This window comes from Mus caroli, unplaced genomic scaffold (genome assembly GCF_978045245.1).
Source record: "Mus caroli unplaced genomic scaffold, Mus_caroli_1 scaffold_4, whole genome shotgun sequence".
In the NCBI taxonomy this organism is placed as follows: domain Eukaryota; kingdom Metazoa; phylum Chordata; class Mammalia; order Rodentia; family Muridae; genus Mus; species Mus caroli.
In genome coordinates this window covers 23,372,613-23,397,500 of record NW_028227259.1, presented here as the reverse complement: position 1 = coordinate 23,397,500, position 24,888 = coordinate 23,372,613, and the positions used below count along the sequence as shown (strand labels likewise).

The 24,888-nt window shown below is 50.6% G+C and overlaps 1 protein-coding gene and 1 long non-coding RNA gene across 3 annotated transcripts in view; one reads left to right on the top strand and one right to left on the bottom strand.

Moving 5' to 3' along the window:
* The window catches only part of LOC147004997 (uncharacterized), a 3,781-nt gene extending 3,209 nt beyond the window's left edge, over positions 1 to 572 (bottom strand). The window contains exon 1 of the long non-coding RNA XR_015046897.1: positions 279 to 572. This is a non-coding gene — a long non-coding RNA (uncharacterized LOC147004997). The remainder of the gene's footprint in view (positions 1 to 278) is intronic.
* An 812-nt stretch (positions 573 to 1,384) lies between these two features.
* Positions 1,385 to 24,888, top strand: part of Prkag2 (protein kinase AMP-activated non-catalytic subunit gamma 2) — a 243,021-nt gene continuing 219,517 nt past the window's right edge. For both annotated transcript variants that reach the window (XM_021161710.3, XM_021161709.3), the window contains exon 1: positions 1,385 to 2,126. In XM_021161710.3, coding sequence (XP_021017369.1) covers positions 2,013 to 2,126 — 114 coding nt within the window. In that variant the 5' untranslated portion in view covers positions 1,385 to 2,012. The remainder of the gene's footprint in view (positions 2,127 to 24,888) is intronic.

Below are 24,888 nucleotides of genomic sequence, written 5' to 3'. Positions count from 1 at the left end.
ACTTGACAATCCTGGAGTGGTTTTTTCTTTTTTTTTTTTCTTTTTTTTAGTGGCTGAGGGTAGCTTCCTTGGACATTGGTATTGCGTCCCTCCAAACCCCTCACTTCTGCTTCTAAGAAGCAGTCTGAACCCTCAGTAGAATGATGTCTTTGGGGTCCTGGGAGTCCTTTAGTGAGGAGCCAGGCTGGGGAGGAGAGTGACCGGGTTAGAATCTTCAGAGGACTCTCCAGAAGCTGCTTAAGGATAGTGGTTGGGGGCTCTGGGCTGTAGGGTTTTACCTAATTTGCAGGAACTTGGCTGGTAACGTGGAAATCCAGGAGACTGCTGGACCCAGCAATGGGTTTCTCATGGGACAGACAGGTCCTTTACTAAATCATGGTCTTAAAGTGGTAACCACATCCTCTACGGTGGGAGAGCAGGAAAGGCCATCTCCTTAGCCCCATCATGTCTTCGTCAAAGGAACCCATATCATGTTTATGCTATAGGTAGTGTCTGTGTATTATTGTTTACAGGGAGCAAGTGGGCTGATGTTAGCTTCAAGGAGCTGGAGTGATCACTGGGGTCAGCCGGTATTCAATTCTGAGCAGGAGAGGAAGCACTCCCCTCACTCAGACCAGAAGCCAAGGTCCTGCTGCCTGGGAGGAACACCAGGGCCCTGAGCAGCCCGCAGTACCAGATCTGCAGCCAGTGGCTCTGAAGATCCGGGAGCACGTGGCGTGTTCGCCCTGGTTTCAGGCTCCGACGCACCCATTTCCTCTCGTGGTTTTAGGACTTCAGCATTTACTGAGACCAGAGCGCCTTTGCCAAAGATCAAGGTTTGTTGCGCAATCTTTGATGAATCTGAAAAGAACCAAGTTGTGGAGAAAAGCCTGCACTCACCACGCCACAGGCCGCTCTGGACAGAATGGGGTTCCCTACGCCGCAGGGCGGCGGCGTTGCGAGAAGCGAGTGCGGTCACCCGAACCACTTTGACCCGGGGCTTCAATCGTGGCGTGGTCGGGCTGCGGGTGTGTGTTTCCGGGGGTTGGACCTAAACAGAGACACTGCAAAACCAGATGGATCAGAATCAGCTCCTGGCGAGTCCGGAGCTGGCCTACCTTGAGACAGAGAGTGCACGGCGACCACCCGGGGGCAGCGTGGGCGGCGTGGAGTGGGACAGTGGCGCCGCACGCCGCGCACTTCCTGTTCAACGCGCGCGCCGCCTGCCACCGCCCAGCGCTCCCAGAGCCTGCGTTGGTGCCAGGCCCGGCCCCCACAGTTCCCCGGGTCCCGGGGGACGGGGCTCTCAGAGGCCGCCCGGGGCGGGCGCCCTGCCCTATTCTCCCCTAGGGGCTGGGGCGCGCCCTTCGGCCCGCAGAACCCAGCCAGCCGCCGCCACAGTTTATTCCTGCGGCCACGCGCCAGCCCAATTGCGACGAGTCTTCGCCTTTGCACCTCCTCTTCCCCCTCTGCCCTCCCTCTCGCCCAAAGAGGAGGCCCTCCGGGTCCCAGGCTCCCTGCCGCTTTATTGTGCGGCCCAGGGTTATGCATTTCTCTACCAAGTGTCTCTGGCCACCGTTTCCATCGAGGCACAGACGCGAGAAGGCTGTTTTCCAAATTGCTGTTGTTAATTGCACCTGCCTGGCCGATCACCTCTGGGAATTTGTGGGAGGAGCCGAGAGGTGGGAAATGTTGCTTCGCTTTGCAGAAGGAGGAAAACTTTATCACCCAGCACAAGACTTCTGCCACGCGTAACCAAAAGTAGCACGGGCCGAGACTCTGCACCCAATGATTCCGTAGGAGAAAGAGGACGCTCGAACCCGGCATTCCGCGGACCGCCAGCCCTTCGGGTGGAGCCCCGCGTGTTACCTGCGCCACCCGCCCTCCCCGCGGAAGTCCCCACGAGGTGTTTTCAGGGTGGGAGGACAGTCATAAAAAGCGCGTGGCTCCAGTGTAACGGCAGCAGCCCTGGGAGGCAGCGAGGGGACCGAACCCCGGGGACGAGGCACCGGAATTAACTTCTAGCTAAAGTTATGGGAAGCGCAGCCATGGACACCAAGAAGAAGAAAGAGGTTTCCAGCCCGGGCGGGAGCAGTGGCAAAAAGAACCCCAGCCTGAAGAGGCGGTCACTGCGAGTGCACATTCCGGTGAGTCCCATCCCTGGAGCTCCAGACTCCCGCGGCGCCTAGGCGGTTAACACGGGACACCCTGCGCGCGCCGTCCTGTCCCTCCTGTCCCTTCGGGAGGCTGGGGAGGGGGAGGGGCAGGGCCCAAGCTGGGCCGCAGAGCCCGAGATTGGATCTTGGTCTGTACTATAGTGGAGCTATGGGATTGTCTAGGACAGAGACAAGGGTGTCTGCTGGGAAGCGAGTACGAGAAGCGCGCTCCCGGGTGCGCAAAGCCTGGTGGCGGACTGGGCGTAGCCCTGGATCCGGCCGGTGCGGGTGCTGGGGAGGGGGGTGGTGAGTTGTGTTGTTTTGTTGAAAAGGACCTTGTGAAGTGCGGGGAAGTGTGAGTTGAGGAGACGCGCGCGCCTCCGCCGCCACCAAGGACGGAGGAAAGGAGTGGTGGGTGGGAATATCGCGGGGTGCCCCGGTGAGGCAGCACCCCCAAATGGCTCTCCCTCCACACCAATTTCAGGATGCATGTGAGTCGCGGCTGGGGCCCTTTGCAGTGATTCCCTTGGTTTGACTCCAGGAATATTTTGTGCCTCGTGGAATTTGGGGGTTTGAGGTTTCCTCATCTTACTATACAGGGCTATTGCTAACTTCAGTCCAGAATACCCTGCCACCTTGGTTGGACTTTGGTGACATTGACTTAAACAGCCGGAGGGAGCAGCATGCAGAATAGCTTGCTCAGTGCTAAGCATCAGTCTGGTCTGCCCTAGCAGACGTGCCCAAGGGCACGTGTTCTCCTCTCTGTAGAGGGGGATCAATTCTCAGGAGGTGTACCCCAGCCTTTAACTTTACCCAAAGGGAAACCCCACTTGGCTACATCTTGGCAGCGACCAAGCACGCAATGGTTTTTACAAATGAACATGCTAAGCAGTGTGGGACAGCTCAGTGAGCCCCACCTGCCAGTGATACCTGGTGGCATCTACACTGAACCCTGCACAGCATGGGCAGCGCCGCTTGCCAGCACTACCCTGAAATGAGTACTAGGCTTTTCCTATTGCTTGCCCCAAGCCCTTCCTTTGAGATTCAGGGCCCCTCTCTTCTTTTAATTCCAGTCCAGGAATGTGGTACTGAGTGGAGTCTTGGGGCTTGGAGCCCCACACACAGCTAATGGGGGTACTTTGGGGAGCAATTTAAAGTTGGGCATCTGGACAATTCATGAGTCCCACGGTGACGTAAACATATAGGGATATGAATTTTATTTGAGAAAATACTTATTACATTGCCTATGTAAGACATTTTTAAACTATTGAAATAGAAAGTTAGACATTGCTGCTAAGATCTGTTTCACAATGACCTTTTGAGCTGCCCTTTAACCATGGAGCTTGTCCTGTTTGTCTCAAAAACTGGTGCCAATTTGTCCACCTTTTGGAGAGGTTGAAATAAAGTAGTAAATGGAAAAGCTCCTTACAGTGTAAAACGCTGTGCTCTCATGGTTACCACATGCGTGTCAGAGTGCAAGGAAGAGATCTAGTCTGGGCTAGATAACAAATAGGTCTCAATATAAACAAACAAACAAACAAACAAACAAACGGCAGCTGGGTGAGGAGAAAAGATGGGATGGCAGGGGAGAGAAAATAAAAATAGTGCCCGCTGAATAAGCTGCCGTGAATGGAGTCCAAAGGGAGCAGCCGCCCCCCACTCATGTGTGCTTGCCTTCGCGTGGTAATGCGTAAGGCTGTATAGGCAAAGTCCAGCAGCAGCTAAGAGACTGACGGGCCACTCTGCATGCATGGTGTGGCCCGGCCTTTACTAAAAGCAGTTTTCACTCCACTGTCACCCAGTTGTTCACCATGTGACCCGTGCCTGTGTTCTCATTCTCTCTTGTGCATGTGTTTGCTGATGTGACCAGAGGCTCCTATCATCTACCCACTAATGGTGACCTATTGATTACTGTGCCAGGAGAGGCTGTGAAAATGGGCACTTAAGGTTCAGTGCTTAACAGACGAGCCCAGGACATAAGATGACAGGTCAGCTCCACAACAGCTGCATGTGGAGACCAGAGTGACAACCATGGCAGAACCACTTCAGACACAGAGGAGATGGCGCTTCTGAATCCAGCAGAAGGCAGTGTCTCATGGAGGGAAGGGAATGTTCTCAGACCAGATCAGCAGGACTTTGAAGGAATTGGATTTCAAACAACATACAATTTTCTTTCTTAAATATATCCCATGCTCTGTTTGGAATACACTCACACTAAAACTGGTCTATTGCTATGCAGATCCCTGTTTAACTGGGTAACCTTTGTTTCCTTAGACAACCGTGGCTTGAAGGTCAGGCCCTGGCCAGGCACAGAGGTATCTAGTACTTCCAATCCAATACTCTGGTATCAGAGGCAGAGTGAATTCTCTAAGTTCTCCTTAGTGAATTAATTCCAGGCCAACCAAAACTCAGGGATTGCTCTCAGAGACGGAGGAGCTGCAGCAGAGATCCTGTCCCTTGTGTGCAAGCCTGACCCAAGTCTTTTACAGCCTTGTGGGGCGCTTCCTTGTGGGGGGGCTTTGGGCTCATGTCTTTCTTCCTGTCTGAAAGATTCTGCCCAGCTTTGGCAGCTGGTTCGGCTGAATGCGGGGCACCTGGAGTACAGGGATAGACCCTGTGTTGGTGATGTTGGCTCTGAAACAGTAGCTGAGACCTTGTATCTGATCCAACTGGGCATGGTGTGGGCTTTTGAAACCTCAAAGCCCATCCCCAGTGATAGATCTCTATAAACTCACCTCCTAATCTCTTCTATGTAGTTTCACTAACTGGGGAATTTTTGGTATTTAGGTATTTGGTATTTAGATATCTGAACCACCACAGTGCAGGAAGGACGGACTTCCACCAAGTTAGGTGTCATTGGGGAGACAGTTCTGATGCATCTGTACAGAAACATCCCAGGAGAACCCAGCAGGGGACCATTGCTTCACTTGTTAGTATATCTTCATGGCCTGTCTGGCTTCAAGAAAATTCTTCCTTACTTCTTTGCTAATGCTGTTTAATAACTTAAACTATTCTCTAGGACCTAAGTTCTTGTCTTGGAGCCTTCTTCTGGGGTCTAAACTGAGGAGCTATTAAAATACGAGGAGCAAAAACTCACGAGAAGTAGCCAGACATGCCAGCAAGATGAAGTGCTTTGGTAGAAAGGGGCCAGAGCCTGAGGGCCCCACAGTGAGGGAAGGTGGTTGGGGGATGCCCTAAGAGAGCTAGAAGGACCAGAGTAGGATCTTGTGTGACATCGAAGCTGCCAGGGAGGTTGGGTTCTTGACCTAGTAGGCACTGGTGACAACACACATGTCCCCAACCCTCTTGGGAGAGGAGCTCGTAAAATAATTCACTGTCACTGGAGACAGACTAAAAATAGAGCCCAGGGCAGCTGGCCAGTCAGAAGGTTGTGGTGGCACAACTGGGCTTGAGTGAGCCCATTGCTCAAGACACTGCCTGTAACCTGCTGTGTGTGTGGCTAGCAGGGGAGTCTCACCCAGCTTGATGCCTCAGGGCCCTCTGTGCTGGTGATGGGTCTGTGACCACACACTCAGTAGAGTATGGGGCTGGAGGACCAAATGAAAGCATTCTCTGTCCCTCTCACCACCAAAGCACCCTGAGCTGGAGTCTGGGAGAGACATTCAGCTTCGACCTTGACTGAGACTGGTTTGAACATTTCGTACGTGCTCTTTGATGGCAAGGTATGGTTCTTGAACCAGTTTCGGTATAATAGTACTGTCTAACATGCTTTTAAAATATCAAGTCCTAGGTGTCAGTCTAACCTACTGATCTGCAATGTCTGAGACGAGACCCATAATTTTGTTATTCATTAAGTTCTTCTCAGAATTTTTATGCCTCCTGGGTTTCAAAGGAATTGGTGTCTAGCTTCCATTTCTTCTGTTCTCATGTCATTGGTTCTGCCTGTTATCTGTTTTTCTGTCCATTCTTCCTTCCTTTCTTCCATCTATTGACCATTCACCACTGTACCAGCTGGGTTTATGTCAGCTTGGCACAAACTAGAGTCATCATAGAGGAGGGAGCCTCAATTGAGAAAATGCCTCCATAATTACCGGCTATAAGGCATTTTCTTGACTAGTGGTCAGTGGGGGTGGGGTGGGATGGAGAACCCAGCTCTTTGTGGGCCTGGCTTCTATAAGAAAGCAGACTGAACAAGCCATGTAGAGCAAGCCAGTAAGCAGCACTCCTCCATGGCTTCTGCATCAGCTCTTGCCTTCAGTTCGTCCCTGTCTAAGTCCCTGTCTTAACTTCCTTCTATGATGAACAGGGATATGGAAATGTAGGCCACATAAACCCTTTCCTCCCCAGCTTGCTTTTGGTCATGGTGTTTCATCATAGCAATAAAAACCCTGAGACAGCCACCTGCCATCTATCTAATCTATTCAAATATCCATGTAATAATTATCCAGTTATTTACCATTTACCTATCCATACATCCATTTATCTGTCATCTAATTAACCTGTCCAAATAATATTCAAGTATCCATGCATCGCACATATAATATATATATATGCTATATATTATATATACAATATATATTCATATTCTCCATCCATCAGTCATCTGCCCATCTATCTCTATCCATACATCCTGTCTTTCATAAATCATTACATGGTTCCATCCATCTTTGAGAAGAATTACCCTTTACTACTGATTGTGTGACAATGACAGGATGTTTCTGGCTGCCAGCTGCTCAGTCTCTTGGTCTGGGCCTTGAATCAGTGGCTTGGCATCTTGGGGGTTTGTGAACATAAACTCTTATGGGACCCAGACGTCAGAAGCTGCAGCAGCTCTGTGCAGGCCCAGGACTCTAGTGGCTCCATGTTCATCAACAAAGCTTGAGTGCTGTGTCTCAAGGAACTGCATGTGAAGGAAAGGCCTGGCCAGTGACTGGGCTGCTCCAGTGTGGGCACAGCATCCCTACTGAACGTCAGCTGGGCACAGCACATACAGTTGGCACCCTGGAACCAGATGGAGACTGTAGTCCTACCTTGTTTGTAATACATGCACACACACACACATATATGTCCATGTGTGTGTACATATATGGCATATGTACCTTTGTTATTATTATATAATACATAAATATATATATATAACATAGTATATATACACACACACTAAAATTCATATAATTTAAACAGTATATAATAGAATTATAATGTGTATTAGACATTAGTTAGATCTAGACATTTAGTTATTGGTTTATTAACTGTACTCAAGTTCCTCCCACGGTGACCTGTGGCCCCCTTGCCTGCAAGCAGTCTATGGCTCCCTGTCCTGAGTCCTGTTGTGACCAACAGGCTGGAGAAACCACTGGACTTGAGGCCACCTGAACTGCCTGGTAGACACACAGCCACATTGTCCTCCATATTTGGCCACTGTGAAGTCAGCTGGGCACATAAACTGTTGTGACTCCCATCGCAGCTGAGTTCCAAACTGATCCCAGAGATCAACCCAGACTGAGAGAACTTTCCAGCAGATGTAGAGAGCTGAGAGAGAGAGAGAGAGAGAGAGAGAGAGAGAGAGAGAGAGAGAATGAGAATCAAAGCCTGCTGCTTTGCCATATTTGAAAGCAGAAAGCAGTGGCAGAATCTAGCTAGCAGGTGCCTATGGTTACCCTTGTAGGGAGTTCGGGGCCATGGACATCTTGTGCCATTGAAGTCCCCAGGCCTTGCCCTGTCCCAGCTACACAACAGGCTGGGCATAAATAAAGCAGCATGAAGCTCCCCAGAGACCAGACAGAAGAGCAGTCTGGGATCTTTGTAGCGTAGTGTTTGCTAATGTCCTGTGATCTTAGGTACAGAAGGACCAGAGTGTATACCCAGAACGGGCCTTAGGAAAGAATGGCAGAGTGGAAACTGGGAGGAAGTAGAGATGCCCCTTGTTCCCTTGATGGCTTTCTGCTCCACAGCCTTTACCAGGTGCGCAGGTTTCACCCAGTCCCACCATACTAGGAATCCCATGGTGGATGGATTAGTTCAGAGGAGCAGCAGAAAGAAGGGCCCCTTGTGGCCAGGCTAGGGAGCACCCACTTGTTCCCCCACCTCCTCATGTCCACGCACACAAGTCTCTATTGGAACAGAGAAGGTAATGTTTGTATAGTGCCTCTCAGGTTGGGACCCCATTGGATTGGGTTTCCAGGTCTGTTGTAACACAGCCCCACAAACTAGGTGACATGCAGCCACAAGAACTTACCTTTTTTACGTCTAGAGGCCAAAAGTCCAGTGTCAAGGTGTTAGCGGGATTCTCTGTGCTGTCTCCCCCTTGCTTGCACTGCCTGGTAGCCCCACATCGCTCCAACATTCCTTCTGTCTTACGTGGCCTTTACCCTTGGGGTGGCTGTGCTAACATTTCTTCTTCCTAAAAGAATGTTAGCCATAAAGGATTAAGGTCTACCCTAATGACATCATCTAGTTTAGCTCCTATTTCAAACAAGGTCATACACAGCTTCTGTGGGCTAGGACTTTAACCACACCCTTTGGCTTCTTGGGCTGTGGATAGTGTAGGTCATTGAGCTGCCATTTTTGCACCACCCACCTGGCACAGGATTCAGAGCATGGACTTGAAAAGAGCTGCAGCCACACTACCTGGCAGCAAATGTGTAGCTCTTCATCTACATGTCTAGCAAGACATTTCTGTCTTTCTAAAATTTCAGTCCTCACCTTGTGGCATCCCTCCTCCTTGCCCTCCTGGCACAAGAGAAGGCCTCTATAAGACCACCCTTCCTTACTACTTCCGTGCCTCAGGACCACTAGGCAAGCTTCCCACAGGAAGAGTGGCATGCTGCCTGTCAGGAAAGCAGGCAGGAATCCGGGCTACTGAGAGCAAATCAGCCTCTGTTGAACTACTGAGGCAAATCGGTCTCTGTTGAACATTCATCAACAACTTCACTGCCCAGCTAGAGAACACCAAAACACCAGGGCCCTGGCAAGAGCCTGTGGCCCAGATGCTATTCCATTGGTCTGTGGCAAGCCATGAGTTGGCAGAGAAGGCTTTCTGTCAACAGGAAGTAAGATGGAGATTTAGTTATTTTCAAAGTAGGGGAAGAGATGAGTACAATTTGAATGGGCAAGCAGGCTAACTGGAGGTGCTTCCCAGCTTGTGGGACATGCGCAGCCAGCTAAAGTTTAACCATTTCCTCTGCTCTGACTACATAGGCACCTCTGAGAGTTCCCTGTGGTTTAGCCCAAGGGACATGACTCCCCTTTCACGTGGCTCCTCTACTGATCTCTGAATGTGGTCACAGATGATTAACCAAGCAGGTGAAGGCCCGTTCTAACCTCCATGCTCATTGCTTCTTTATCAGCTTGTATGCCACGCACCAACAGATGCTGACTCTGGAGATTGGTGGGTGACTAAGGGAAAATGGGCAGACCGGGTGTTTCCTGGGTGGTTGAGTTTGCGCTTCGTATTTTAGGTTAAAGGAGCTGGACACAAACATGGGGGAAGCCAAGAGTCCCAGCTCTGGGAGGGTGAGACTCTTCGATGGGCTTCCCAAGTGTCTGACTGAACATCCCTGGTAGGGAGCTGAGTGGATCAGAGAAGGATTTAGGAAATGGGAGAGAAAACAACTGCCAAGAAACATCACCTCATTGCCCGTTCATTTTTCAGAAAGTTTTTCAAGCTATAAGCGGCTTGTAAAGTTACCTTAATGAAGTGTTACTTGAGGAGAACCATTGAAAGAAAACAAAGAAAGGTATCCACACAGCACAGGGAACCTGAACAAGACCACCAGCTGTGGAAGATAAGAGATCATCTGCGCTGGACTGCCATTGTGCTAGCTCAGTGCCACATGATGAGTCCTTGGGCAGAAGAAGACTCCAGGCTACTCTTCAGGGGTCACAACCTGTTTCTGCCAGAGGGGATCAGATCTGGGCAGAAGTAGAAGACAGAGAGCTAGGCGAGAGCAACCCTACCTCAGCTGTTCACATCGCTCACCAGGCAAGGATAAATGGACCACCTGTTGATCACAGGGCATGCAACCAGTGAGACCCGCGGATGGGGTCTGCCTATCCTTGTGTTTGTATGTACTCTGTGCCCTGGCGGTCCGTGCTCCCTTGGTACCACAGAGTCTAAGAAGTAAGAACATTCAGATTGGTTCTCCAGCTGCCCATGCCTTCACTGGGTCCAGGGTGGTCTGAGGAGAGGCGTGAGGGGAGCTGGTTCTCCCACACTTAGGCATTTGATAGCATCCTGTTTCTATCAGTAAGGATGAATGAGTGTCCAAAGTGTTATTTTGACCTGGGAGGGAAGCCAGGATCAGGAGAATAGAGAGGTTATTTGTCTCCACACCATTCTTGCTTGTTAAATGTAGTTTGAGATTTCTTAAGTGACCTTGGGGCACAAGTAATAAAATATTCTCAGCTGTGCTTCAGAGAAGCCGTGAACAGTGGTACCAAACAGTCTAAGAGAAGAACTTGGCCAGGTGGCCTTCCGTTGGATTGCTGAGGAGAGGAAGTGGCCCAGAGGGCTTGTGGTACTTCCTGGGAACCCAGGGAGAACAGAAACTTCTCACTGGATCAGCCTGCCTATTGCTGTGACCCACCATGGTGCTATGGTTTGCTAGTGGTAAACCAGGAGCTCAAACTCGGGTCTTCTATTATAACCAAGTTGAGAAGAGAAGAAAATTTCTCAACTCCACAGGTGAGGCCCACTGCCAGGCCCACATACATCCTCTGCTTCTTGATTAGAGGCCAGTAGGCAGCCTCAAACAGTGACAGCCAAACAGTTCTGGTTTATGCTAGCTCAGAGCAACAGTTGGGCCAGGGGTGAGCAGAGCACAGCCCAGGCTGCAGGCTGCAGGCTGCAGGCTGCAGGCTGCAGGCTGCAGGCTGCAGGCTGCAGGCTGACCTGAGATATTTTGGGTTGTCCTCTGTCTTTTGTGGCCATGCCAATACTGGTGCTCAGGAAGGTCCAAGGCAGAGTCTTGTGGCTCCGCTGCCCATGTCTTCCTGGCTCCAAATTCACCACTGCTGTGACGTCAAGAAAGACATTTCTCTCAGTTTCTTGCTAAATGATGACAACTTTCAGTGAGTTGGGTTCCCTTCCTCAACGTTTTTCTTGACCTATGATCCTGTACCTCAGCTTTGGCCCTGCAGTGGTGGGAGAGGAGAGCAAGCTGAATCGGATAGACAGGCAGTCACCACAAATGTCCCAGCCACAACCCAGGGACACTCTGGAGGTGGGATGCCCTTTGGAGTTGTCTCCAAATAGAGAAAATAAAGGTGAGACTTTGCTTTCATGGTCCCTGGAAAGAGGAGAAAAGCTTGAGTGATGTTAGCAGCCACCTCTGTGAGCCTAGTTACTTTTCTTTAATATGTCTGCCAGAAGCCCCTTTAAAGATGACAAGCATGGGTTCTCAGGTTGGTCCAGAGGACGTGCCTCCTACACCACTGCCTTGGGTGATCATGGTGATACAGAGTAAGGAGATGTCCAGGTCAGCTGAAATGCAGAATGCACAAAAATCAAGATGGCCTTTGAGAATCAAACTGTATAGCTGTCTCTAGGAACTGATTTCTCAAAGTCTGAGCGAGTCCATTGTTTCCTCTCTCTTATGAAAATCCCCTATCAAAAGAGAAGGGTCTGCGAAACAGCTCAATTGGTAAAGTGCCTGTGGTGAAAACTCACACCTGACTGAGTTAAATCCCTGAGGCAGATCAGTGAAGACAACTGAGAAGACACTCAAATTTGACCCCTGAGCCCTCCATGTACACATACATGCAGCTGTACACACATGAACATGGGCATGCACGCACGTGCACACACACACACACACACAGATAGAGAGAGAAGAAGTTTCAGTGACGGCATCTTGTAGACTTAATGAGAGGATGTATCCTGGGAATCTCACTGTGTCTCTATCTTTTCTCTTTCATCTCCTACCTGGGAAAGTTGTTTTGCTCAAGCTAACTGGCAAGAAACGGCACCCTTACTCTGTCTGGGGGGCATTTTGGTGACAAGACCATCCTTTGATTGGAAGCTGGTCTGGCACCTAGCGTAACAAACTGAGGAGGGGACCTTGGGCCAAGAGCCAGGCAGGCGCCTACCCTATTGCCTCATGAGCTCCAGGAACCTCTAGTTCCTCTAGTTCCTGGTGCTGTAGGAGGAGGGAACTGCCACCTCCTGGGCTCCAGCAGGGACTTGGCTGTCACTCATAGCAGATCCTTAAGAACAGAATCTTGGCATGGGCAGGCAAGTGGGGTGGTGCTCACCCACTCCACAAAAGATAGATGTGGCTGAAGGAGCAGACATTGGGAGCCAGGGACAAAACTGCCATCTCAGAATCACTGTAACCCGTCTGCCCCCGCCGACCCTCTCCCTTTGGTTCCTGGTATTTGGGGATTGAACTCCTTACATGTAAACTGTGAGTGATGATCCCCACAGGACTGAGAAGTAGAAAGTAAGACTACAGTGACTGGGCAGGACGTGGAAGTTCTAGAAGTGCTCACTAGAATGCTAAGAACACAGCTGGGGGGCTGGGACAGCCCCCGGCTAAGCACATTGTGGTGGAAGACACTGTCATTTGGACATGCTGGTGTATGCTTGGGGTTATCCATTGTAAGGCTTTGGCTAAATACATTCCAGATTTATTTATCAGCTCTCCTTACTTATGCTGAGATAGGCCCAGGACCTACAGGGAAAGCTATCTTGAGCCATGGTTTCACACACTAGGAACTTAAAAGCCACATCAGGGGTGCTGTTGCAGGAGGTGGAGTGACTCAATGCACTGGGAGATTGTGGGTACCCCCTGGGGGCAGTCACAGGCTGCAGAAGACTATGAGGATACAGGTTACAGGAGAGAGCCCTCACCCCAATCTTCATTCTAGCACACTGACTTGAGAAAGTTCTGGGAATTCAAATTCCTACCTGATACCATAATATGGCTTCTGTCTAAGTGAGTACAGGGGACACTCACTTGTCACATTAGTCAGCGTGAAGTCAGTGAAAAGGGGACAGGCTTAGAGAGTAGGGCACATAACTCATTGTCTGCTGAGAATCAAGAGAATAAACAGGCTGTATGGCCCCGGGCCAGGGCAGCAGGTGTGGCCTAGACTCTTTAATATCCACTCCCTGGCCAGCCCTCATCCCTGGAAAATTAGTCCTCCTGTCGGCTCACTTCTGCCATCATCTGAGCACATTTTCTTCTTCTTTTTTCTTTTTTGAGACAGGGTTTCTCTGTGTAGCCCTGGCTGTCCTGGAACTCACTCTGTAGACCAGGCTGGCCTCGAACTCAGAAATCCACCTGCCTCTGCCTCCCAAGTGCTGGCATTAAAGGCGTGCGCCACCAACCCCCAGCTCTGAGCACATTTTCTTCATCTGCATGTGAAGATGGCAATGCTCTGGGCTCCACCCTCAGCTTCAGGCCGGCTCCTCCTAGCTCCTCACTCTATCTGCTTTACAGAGGCACAGCATAGGGCCCGGCTGTGTCCCATTGCTCTTTGTTGACACACCAGAAAGGCCTGACTATACAGGCTTGAGTTCGCCACCGTGCACAGCTGATTTGTAACTTTCTCCTTATCTGGTATCCCTCTGTCTGTGTGTTGTCATAGCCCCTGACAGTGCGGCTCATCACGGACGCTGCCTCAGGGTGCCTTAAGTGTCTGCTGAGGCACCTCGTGTCACATACATGTTCACCTTAGTTAACTCAAATCACGGATGCTTGGAAGTGGCCATGGTGAACTGTTTATCAGGAACAGGCATGGTGTGCTTCAGGCTTGGTGGGGAGAAAAGAGGAGAGTGGGGAAAGCAGTACAGAGTGTAAGCACACAGGAGCTGTGCGTGTTTAATGACCCTCTCAGGCCAGGCCTGAACACATGTTTTCATGTACCTGGAGACCAAAGTCGGATAGAAGATGCCAGGGCACGCATGAGTAATTTAAGAGTCTCTACTTTTCTGAAGTGGGAGAAGCTTCGGCTGATTTCTTAACAGATCTCCCAGGTTGGCTCTTGGATGGACAGTGAGAGATGGATATGGACTTCCAATAATCCATCAGTGTGGTAGCTGGTTCCGTTGATTGTCAAGGTCAGACAAAGGTCATTCTGCAGAGACCACCCGCCCCTGGGTTACTGTGTCCACCACCACTCCTCTGCATGGCCTGTTCCATCCCCACCCTTGCCAGGCGAGTGGAGCTCCGATTGTTTGCATTATGCAGGTGGGAAAAATCTGCAAACAGGATTTGAGTTAGGGTCAGCGAGGCCAGGCAGCTAGCTGGAGCTGTCTGGCACCTGAGCCCACACGCTGAACCACTGTGATGAGCAGACAGATGGTGCCGGAGGCAATGTGCAACCTAAGAAGATGCACGGAGGGAGCAAGGTGTTTATCGCCAGCAATTTTTACAGGCTGATTTATGAATATCCTCAACCCACACCCCCATAAGCCCTCCCAACTGTTGCTGGGTCTGCAGCCTGGAGCCAGGCAAGCCTCTGCATTGGCCTTGTTCCTCATTTTCTTGGAGCTCTGTAAGTCTCAGCACTCTGGCAGTTGGGAGCTAGCAGAAAGGAAGGTCCTGAATGTCACCCAGTGAAAAACAATGACATTTTCCAGCTCTGATCTATCCTGTCATCTTCCACATGGACTGCGTTTGTTCACTACGTGCACTGCTAGGAAAGGCCCCTTGCTCAAGGGTATTTGAATCCCCTGCTCCCTAAGAACACTCAGATCTTCAGTGGGCATGTTTTATGGGAGTGATCCATCCTTAGCTCCCTGTGAATAGGTATGGGGCTTAGAGTGTTTCCCCTCGAGTGTTGCTGGTTTGCTGCCCCAGTTTGCTGTGGGAGCCCTGGGAATGCATCCTTCTGTACTAAGCCTTGGGGCTACAATCCATCAGAGCCTTTGCTACCACCCACCTTCTCCTTTGCTGTCTTCTTTCTTTCTCTGTTATCTCTCCACCACTGCCCCTGTTCTCCCTTAGCCTCCTAAGAGCCAAATTTCACCAGGTGGAAAAACCTGCCTTCTGACCCAGTTCTAGGGCTTAGTGTAGCTGCGGCAGCCAACCCTGGGACACTGTGGTGTGCTCAGCAGGACTGCATCTCGGGCCAGGGTCATCTTTGAAAGAGACTTCCACACTAGTCTTTGCTGGACACCATTCGGCACTTGGCATCATGCCAGCCTCTTTCAAGTGTTCTGTCACTTAGCCAATCACAGCCTGACCTGATTCTGTTTGTTGCCCAATTCTATAATCATGGAAATGGAGGCTCGGATGGGATGAGTCATTGCCCAAGGGACACAGCTGGTGAGGGCCGGGCTGAAGTTTGAACCCAGTGGGTTGCCTCTTAAATCTATGTTGGTCTTCCTCCCCACCCCCCACCCCCAGTGATATTTCTTCTTGCTTCTCTTTACATCCTACTTGGGGGAGATAAAGAAGGCAAAAATATCTTCCCAGGCGCTACCAATCCCACAAGAAATGTTGTGCTTGAATGGATGTGCCTGGCACACCTGCTCTGGCTTCCTTGGGATTGTAGGCCTTGGGTTGATTAGGGATAGAGGCTTTGTGCATCCAGCTCCTCTCCTGCTGCCCATCTCACTAGCTGGGTGACTCTTGATAGGCTCCTGGCCTCTCTGAACTAAGGAAATGGCGCCATACAGAGAGGGGAGCCAGAAGCAAACGAGAACAAATTAGGACTTCAGAAAGAAAATCGTCTTTCTTGCACGACAGCTGAGTTGCTGCCTACCTAGCTGGCATGCACAAAGTTGTCCCCAGAACTGCAGAAACTGACCTGGTAGTGTGTGCCTGTAAGCTCAGCGAGTGCGAGGTGGAGGCAGGAGGATTGGAACGTCTAAGTTACTCTCAGCTACATGGTGAGTTCAAGGCCAGCCTAAGCTACATGAGACCATGCTTCAAAAAATATAAATAAAATATAAATAATCTTTCTTCATTTACTGAAGATACACCAAGAGTCACGTGTGTTCCAAATCTGGCAAGAGCAGAGGGCATGTGTGTGTGTGTGTGTGTGTGTGTTGTTGTTGTTGTTGTTGTGTTTTCTCCCATCCCTGATGATTTTCTTCCCTTGGGCATTGTCATCTTTCCATATTGGAGCATTCTTTTGGTAGTGGAGTTGATGGTAGTAACTGTCACTGGCACAAGGTAACTTCTATTTAAGCAAGCAAACAGGCCATCTCCATGGGATCCATACTGCGGAGATGTGGGCGTGGTTCTGGGCCTGTTCCCATCTTGCTGGTTTCTGCCTACAGGCTTCCCTCCCTGTCCTGCCCACCCACTTTTTCCTTATGGTGCAATCGCATGCAACTGTCTGCCTCCTGCGACTCTGCGTGAGAGCGTGCTGGTGCTGGGGGCTGAGCCATCTGCTTACTCAGGCTGTATGGACCCACGTGGGTGGTGAGTGGGGGCCACTAGTCCAGTGTCCCCCGTGCATATGTGAACGGTGGCACCTACAGTCATGTGAGGCTGTCCCCGTCCTCTCTTGCTGTGACCTTGAGCATGACCCGGGCTTGAGACTGCTCTTGCTGCCCATTGCCCTTAGGCAGTACTGTGAGAATCCCCAGTATGGCCTGTGAGCTGGGCATCCTGATTCTAGGCTGTCCGTACCCTGAGTTATGACCTTGGGGCCGGAAATCCTGAATTGTCCTTATTTGGCTCTGTAACTGAGGCACTGTCAGAGGGCCCCAGGGCCCTGGCTATACGTGGTCTTCAGGATGCCTGGTACTCTTCAGACTCTGACTGTTAGTCCATGTTCCGTGGTAGCTAGATTCCCATTGCCTGGCTTTTTGGCAGGGTTGTTACATAGCTCTTGTCTCTAGGCACCGAGAATCTGTCTCTAGGTGCTTATGTATGACACAGCAGAAGGGTCGCCCAGAGATGCTCAGGGAGCCTTCAGCAAAGAGACACATGCAGCCATGATGGGGTCAGAGACCTTGATAAATTCATTTCCTCAAGCCTTAAAACATAATGTGTTTCGAGGGATTGGAGGGTCATATGTGTATATGTACAAATATCTGTATTCACATGCGCATGTGTGCACATGTGTATTTATGCATGTATTTGTAGGGAGACCATATAAAAAGATATACATGCATGCTATAGTATGACTCAGACTCTAAATACAAAATTTAAATACTTGAAGGTTTTAAGCCCAGTTAAGGGTCAGCTTTGCTCTCTGTTAGATAGGAGCTAACAGGGACAGTGATATTGGCCATGCAGAACAAGAGTGGGTTAGGGTTTGTCTTTGAGTTCTTAGCTAGTCATCCATCTCTTGCGGAGGTGGGGGTGGGGAAGCCTAGCATGGAGGTCCCAGCTTCCTCACCTATGAAGCAAGAGGTTTGGGTTCTACTGTGGACACTGGAAGGAAGCAGTGCGGTCTGATAAGAAGAGCCAGAGCTGGGGTCAGAGGCCCTGGTGTGAGGCACCGTCTGCTGAGCAGTGAAGAGCAGTGGACGCTAGCAGGTTAAAATGGACCATGTCCAACAGGTGACCAAACCGAGAATGAGAAGCTTACAGGGTTAACCAAGTATGTGTGGCCCTGCTAGAACCACATTAAACAGCTGAGCTGTGCAAAGCATTCCTCTGAAGCTGTCATCTTGCCGGCTCCTCCTGAAGCCTGCTGAACTCTGATGATGTCACTTCCTTTCTCCAGGCTCCTGATACACTCACACAGCAGTGCCCTTGCCCTTCTTACACTCACCCAGCAGTGTGCCTGCCATCCTTACACTCACCCAGTAGTGTGCCTGCCCTCCTTACACTCACCCAGCAGTGTGCCTGCCCTCATTACACTCACCCAGCAGTGTGCCTGCCCTCCTTACACTCACCCAGCAGTGTGCCTGCCCTCCTTATTCCGAAGGCCATGCCTAAGGGTAGCACATGGCAATCCAGCCCTTGGTGGTCATGATCACCACTTGTTTTTAAAAGGTACCCCCAACATCTTTGTCAGGGAAAGGCAGAGAGAGAGAGAGAGAGAGAGAGAGAGAGAGAGAGAGAGAGAGAGAGATCCATCCATCCAGATCACAGAGAGAGCTCTTGGAATTCCATGTTGTGGGGGGTTGATAAAGTTTTGTCAGCGCTGGAGTGCTGGCCCAGTGGAGTCTGCGCTATTCTCCCTCTGTTTCTTCACTGCTCTGAAATAGACTGGAGACATCTGATGAGGGAGAGGTCATGGTCTATGCAGTTCCTCCAAGCCCCAGGCAGGGGGCAACAGCTCCAACCATTTCTCTCCCAGTCCTCCCAGGAGTCCAACGGGACTAAAGCATTCATAATGTAGCTATATGTTCCTGTGTGGCCTGGGTATCTGGTTGCTTCTCAGGACCTAAGCATCCCTTGCTGGGGTTAATAATCTGGAGGCATACCCTAGGACTGTCGCCTTCCGGACAACAAATATGTCTTCTGCTCGTGTAAAGGTCACAGTCTAGGGATTCTCTATTCCTACCGTAGCACACATGCTAACAGTGTCAGTTTGGGCAGGCTATTGCCCCGTACCCTCGTATCCATCTGCTCACTGATAAAGCTGTGTTCATGAACAGCATGGTCCAGAGCAGGCAGTCTTCTGGAATCTGGGGTAGACTGTGGAGTGGGGTGGAGTGGAGCCAAGAGCCTTCCTTGGAGCCTTCTTCCTTCAGCTCTGCTCAGGGCTCACTGGGCTATCCTACCGCTGCCCCACCCCTGGATGAGCAGGAGGCCCTGGCTCCCCTCTTACTAACCCACTCAGGTAGGGAGGTGTACAGTCTATGTTTGGAGGCAATAGGTGGAAGGTCTGTACATGTGGAAGAGAACAGAAGATTGAGATATTTGTTACATGAGATTCAGAGGTGATCTATGGATGCGGAAAACATCCTGTGCTTTTGTTTCTAGAAGCATCTACCATGGCCCTTCTGGCCCATCAGTCTTCTCTAGTAGACAGGGATGACCTCCCTCGGGCATCAAGGGTTAAGGGTTAAATAATGAGGAAAAATCCAAAAGCCAGTAGGTTTTGCTGAGCTGGGAATGTGGAGATGTTCCGGGCAGTCGCCTCTGGAGAGAAACCAGGCATCCAAGGCAGAAGGAACGTGAGGATGGCCCTGAAACAGATCCCTGCCCCACGGGCAGCACTGCAGAGGGTGTCACAGCCGGTGGAGGAGCAGAGGATGGAATAATGAGGGAGGAGGGTAGGCAAGCAGGTTCTAGAAGAGGAAGTAGTTTAGCAAAAGCAGAAGCTGCCTGTATGCCAGTCTACACGCCCAAGGGCGGCGGAAAGAAAACCCAGAGCGCAGGCGCCCTTCGGCAGCACCACCACTTGCTTCAGTTCTGGAAGGCTGTGTTCCTGACTGCCACTGGAAGAGGCCTGGCTTTATTACAGGAACCTGACTGAAATCCTTCTGGCATGAGCTCCATCTCCGTCTCCCCAGCTCTGGGTTTGTTTGGTTTTCCGCATTTCCACCCCTCACCCTGTAAATGAAACCTTCCATGCCGGTTGTCTCAGTGGTGAGGACACAAGTGCCCCCCTTCAGTTGACTTTCCTCAGCCACTGAGAAGGCAAGATGCTGAGCACACTGCTGGTGGAGAGTCTCTCTGGTCATGGTGTGGCTGCTCACTGAGAGTCTCTTCTCTGTACTGACAGGTTTTGCTTCCAAGAGGGGAAAACTGGACTTCAGCCTCTTCCTGAATCTCCCTGACCCTGGACAGAATTAAACTCAGTGACTTGGAGTTGGGAAGATGGCTCAGTGGATAAAGTGCTTGCCAGCCTAGCCTAGTCAATGAACCGTGGAGCCCAGTGGGAGATCCTGTCTCTAGAGCAAGGCAGACAGCTCCTGAGGAGCTACACTTGAAGTTGGCCTCTGGTCTCCACACACACATGCATAACACATGTGTACACATGCAGAGCACACCCACCTGTCCCTCCCACGTGACCCTGTCCTGCCCCACACACAAGATAACCTCAGTGGCTGGAATGGATTTACCCTATCACTGTCTGGCCTCTACATTCTCCCCGGCACCCAGTTTTGGGTGAGGCGGGACAATGGCGGTTGAAGGAGCGCCTTTCCCTGGACCTGTGGCAATGGAGGTGAGGAGAAGAGCAGGACTTTAGAGGCTGCCCATCGGATTCAAGCCCAGGCTCAGGATCCCTCTGCTTGGTGTGAGCCTCAGCCCGTTTATCCGGGAAGGCTGGTGGCTTCTCTTGAGCTGTGCTTTCCCACTTCCTACAGGGTGGATCACCGCCAATTTGGGCTATTCTGAGATAGAGCCTAGAACAAATTCACATTTGCCTGATGCTCTCTTCTTCTCTCCCTAGGGAATGTTGCCTCTGCTGGCCAGTTTCATTGTCGCTTCAATAAAAGAGCACATTTGATCCCCATGTTTCAGTAAAGGGTGCCCTATGGCCATGTTTTCCTCCCCAGGAAGTTTCTGGAATGTTGAATTAAAGCGTTAAGGCAAGTCTTCAGCCAAGGTCTCCCATGGTTGTCAGAAGTGCCTAGAATGGCTATGGACCGGCATGGCTTCCTGCCTCTGTCTTGCCTCATTCTCTAGGCCCTTCACTGTGTCCCTTCACCTCCTCAGGGTCATTACCTCCTGAGCCTTGCAGCACTCACGGTTTCTACACAGGTCCCAGAGTCCAACAGGGACTGCGTGACCACCTCGTATTCTAGAGACTGATAGGCATTGGAGTGGAGGGAAGCGGCAGGAATGGGGTTCCTGGGGTTCCAGCTGTCAGGATAGAAACACTGCTCTCGCCTCCAAGGCGATAAGAGGGAGTTTATTCTAGAGCCAAATATGAATCAGCATGGCCTGAGAACACAGATTCAGGATGCTCCAAATTTCATGTCCCATGTTGTGACTGTTTGATGAAGTCTTTATAGTAACAGAGCAAAGAAGGTCAGAACAAGGTGTTTTTCCAATGCATCGGTGGGGACATCAGGTAGGCAGTTGTAGCGAGCCCGGGGAAGCTCTGCTATAGGCCTCAGATGCCGCCTGATAACGCTCTCAGCCTTGGTCTGAAAAGTGAGTGCATTCCAAGGACTTTTGCCTACAAATCACAAGGACGTTAGCTCAGACATGGGGGTGGACAAGGAATGGCTGCCGAGGCAGCTGAAGATCACCAAAGATAAGTTGTAATTTGGCTCCCCACCTTAAGTGTTTCAAGTTTCTATCAGCATCAAAAGACTAATCAGTTCATTGGCCTGGCAGAAGGTTCAGTGGAAGGTATGGCTTCTTTCTGGGAACCTTTGTTCACACAGCCCACTCAGCAATGGCAAATGTTAGGGGGGTTGTGTACCCCAAAAGGTACATGGGGGCTGGCTCTCAGCTCCCCCTTCCTGATAGGCTCCCTGCCAGGAGTCAACCAGAGGTGTGACTGCTTGGCTCTATACTACAGAGGCATGAAGTGTGAGAACAAGGCTAAGCAGTGCCTAGGCCTGGGGTGTGACTGGCCAGGCCCAGGCACTGAAGCACTTGGACCTCAGACTGGTCTATTCGCACATTGGAAGCAAAGGAGTAATCTTTAGAGAGTGAACCAAGCCTCAGGAGAGGACCCCAGGACAGGATCAAGAGGGATCAAGGGACGTCAAGGAGACAGCCTCAGGTGGATACTTTGTGGGGGGTCCCAAGAGCCCATGGACTCTTGGATTGGGAAACTGAAGACAAGAGCTGGAGGAGGTGACTTGAGACAGAGACAGAACGGCTCCTGGAGAATGTCAGACGTAGCCGATTTCCCCTCCTAACTTGGGTTTTTCATCCTGTCAGGCCCAGCTCACCTCAGCTCAGCACCCCAGAGGAAGAGCCAGCAGCTCCTTTTGCAGGCCCGACCTGGGAGGAGTGTTGCTGCCAGCACCTGCTCAGCTGCACGGTGTGTGCCCACAAAGACACTAGATTTCCAGAGACTGGGATTAAATTAAGGCCACTGTCTTCAGTGTCCTGGTGTTTTCACTGGGAGATCCCCAAAACATTTGAGCTGGTAGCTTTTCCACTGAGCACTGCCCCTGCAGGCTTGGGCTTTGTACATTGTAGCCCACTGTAGCCATTGTACACTTCAGGGCTGGCAGGTAGTACCTTGCTTGTCTTCTCCTGAGACCTGAGGGCCAGGGGCTTGTGTCTCCAGATGCCTGGGGATGATTGAGTCTTCTGTTCTCTGTTCCTGGATGGGCAAGGAAGGGCCGCAAGCTTCCATCTGGTGTCCACCACAGCAGAGAGCAGCTGGTTTGAGATGTTTAGTTGGTCCTGATTCTTCAGACAGCTGATTGCAAATGAATTTATTTTCTTAATTTAATTAGGAATTAATTAATCTAATAAAGTGGTTCCAGTTTCAGCTTAAATTTCCTTGGGAGACTCCTCGCTGCCTGACACCAGTGTGGCTAGAGAGATGTGAGACAGGGGCAGCATTTCAAACATACTGCTTCTGGAGCAAAAGCCCCGGGCAAAAATCCATTCATTCTCTTTGGAAACATACCAGGAAGATAGAGGCTCAACTTTACTCCACAAGTTAGCTTTTTCTGGAGGGGTGAAAGATTTATTAGACTCTGGGGGAAATAACAAAGTCACAGCTTTGGAAACCATAGCAACAGCTACAGCCGTGGGATAGCTGGGCCAGACTGGCAGTGGCCCTTTGACATGTTGACATGCTCCTTGGGAATGGTGGGTCCATTCAGATCCTGCAGAAACTCTAGAGCTCAAAGGGGGCATCTGAGGAGTAGAAGTCTTGGGACCATGCAGAATGAAACACAGCTCTGCTGTGCACCAGCTTTCTGAGTTATCACAGGTGTTTGCATGTGAGCCCAGAATCTTCACTATGATTGCCATACACGTGTATATCCATGCCCAGAGGACTGTGCATCTCTGTAGATATGCACACCCCTGTAGGTATGCACACCCCCTGTAGGTATGCACACCTGTGTGTTGGTCTGAAGCCCAAAGAGCTTGCCCATTGTTTTAAATGCTTGTGAACCGACTGTAAAGCTACATGAACATCCCCAGACCAGCAAATATGCCAAGTCAGTGCAAAGCATCCTCTAGAAGGGCTGGAGGAGAATTGGACTATGAAGGGAAGCCTGTAAATTTACCTGTGCCCACCTGCATACTGAAGACCAGAGTTGCTTAGAGAGAGTGCAACAGATCTAAGCAAGATTTAAGTCATTGCTGGAAGCTTCCTCCTCCTTCCCCTGACAGGAACATCTTTAGCCTCAGGACCTTGGTCCCACACTGCCATCTTACCCACATCACCAGCCTTTTTGTCTGCTATTAGTGATGTCATTGTCCATGGCCATCACTACTGACCATCACCGTTATCATCGCCCATGTTCACCACCGTCCTCACCACCATCACTGTTATCAACACTGTTATCACCACCATCACTTACTGTGATCACCATCATTACCAACTTTCACCAGCATTATCCACCATCGTAAATTTTCACCACTGTGGTTATTGGTCATCTTAGCCACCATCACCATCCTGACTTCACCACTATCATCATCATCATCCATACATACCATCAGTCCCTGGAGACCTCTCCAAGGTCACTCAGCAGGGCTGGGGTCCCAGAGACCATCATCCCCAGGGCGCTGCTCAGAATGAGAATGCCCTCAATAGAGTCCTGTGTTTTAATTCACTGGGGAGTGGATCTCTCTCTCTCTCTCTCTCTCTGTCTCTCTCTCTCTCTCTCTCTGTCTCTCTCTCCCTCCCTCCCTCTCTCTCTCTTTCTCTGTGTGTGTGTCTCTGTCTGTCTGTCTCTGTCTGTCTCTGTCTCTCTCCCTCTCTCTGCCTATGGGTCAGGATGCAGAACTCTCAGCTATTTCTCCAGCACCATGTCTGCCTGTGTGCCACCTGATGATAGTCAATTAACCTCTGAAACTCTAAGCAGTCCCCCAATCAAATGCTTTCTTTATAAGAATTGTCTTAGAATAGTGTTAAGACAGCCACCTTATCAGATGCCACCCTGCCATGACTCTCAGTGGCCAATTGATGGATCTGCTTCTACTAGTAGGTGACCTAAATAATGTCTTCTTAAAACTTATCTCAGTAATTACAGATTTTAATGTAAAATGTAGTGCTTGCAAGGCCTGGCACACAGGTTCAAGTTCCGGTTCACTCTTCTGTCGACGTTCCAGCTAGCTGCTCAAGCCTGCATAGGCCTCTCAGGAGGGAGTCAGGTCTTCCTGCTGAGCCCTCCCTGGTTCTCTCACAATCCCAGGAACATAGGTGCAGCCCTGCTGCCTGGAGCTGCCAAGCTTAGTCTCCTCTGCTGACGGTTCCTGGCCAGATGGTATGAGCAAGGAAGGGAGGCGCTTGCTATGTGGAGCTGTCTAGCCAGGTCCCTCGCAGGCTTTGTGAAGGCTTGTTCTAGTGGGTCCATGACATTGCAGGTGAGCTTGGCCTCAGCACCCAGAAGTCACAGATGGGGTGCCAGACTGGAGTTCTGGATCCCAAATAAGAATCAGATGCTGCAGCACCTTTTTGCGCTGGTGGATCCCAAGACCAGAGGCAGCATTTCCTGAAACCCCTCTGAGGGAGCAACTTTTTAAGGGGGAGCAGTAGCAAGCTTCCGACTATAATCAACAGAGAATATGTGAGCCCCGGGTCAGCAGGTTGCAGGGGGGCAAGCAGGATGGGGCCGGGTATGGGTTTGCCAAGTAAAAAGCAAGAGGTAGGCTCATGGACAGTCACCATAGCCTAGATGGAAAAGCTAAAGTCAAAGAGACTGGGCCAGGGTGGATGACAGGGACCGTGGATGGCTCCTGAGCTGCTTGCCAGAGCCATCCTGCTTTGCTCTCCATCATTGCTTGATTTCTTCATCCTCTGGATTTTCCTCCTTTCTTTGGGTTGATCACTGTAA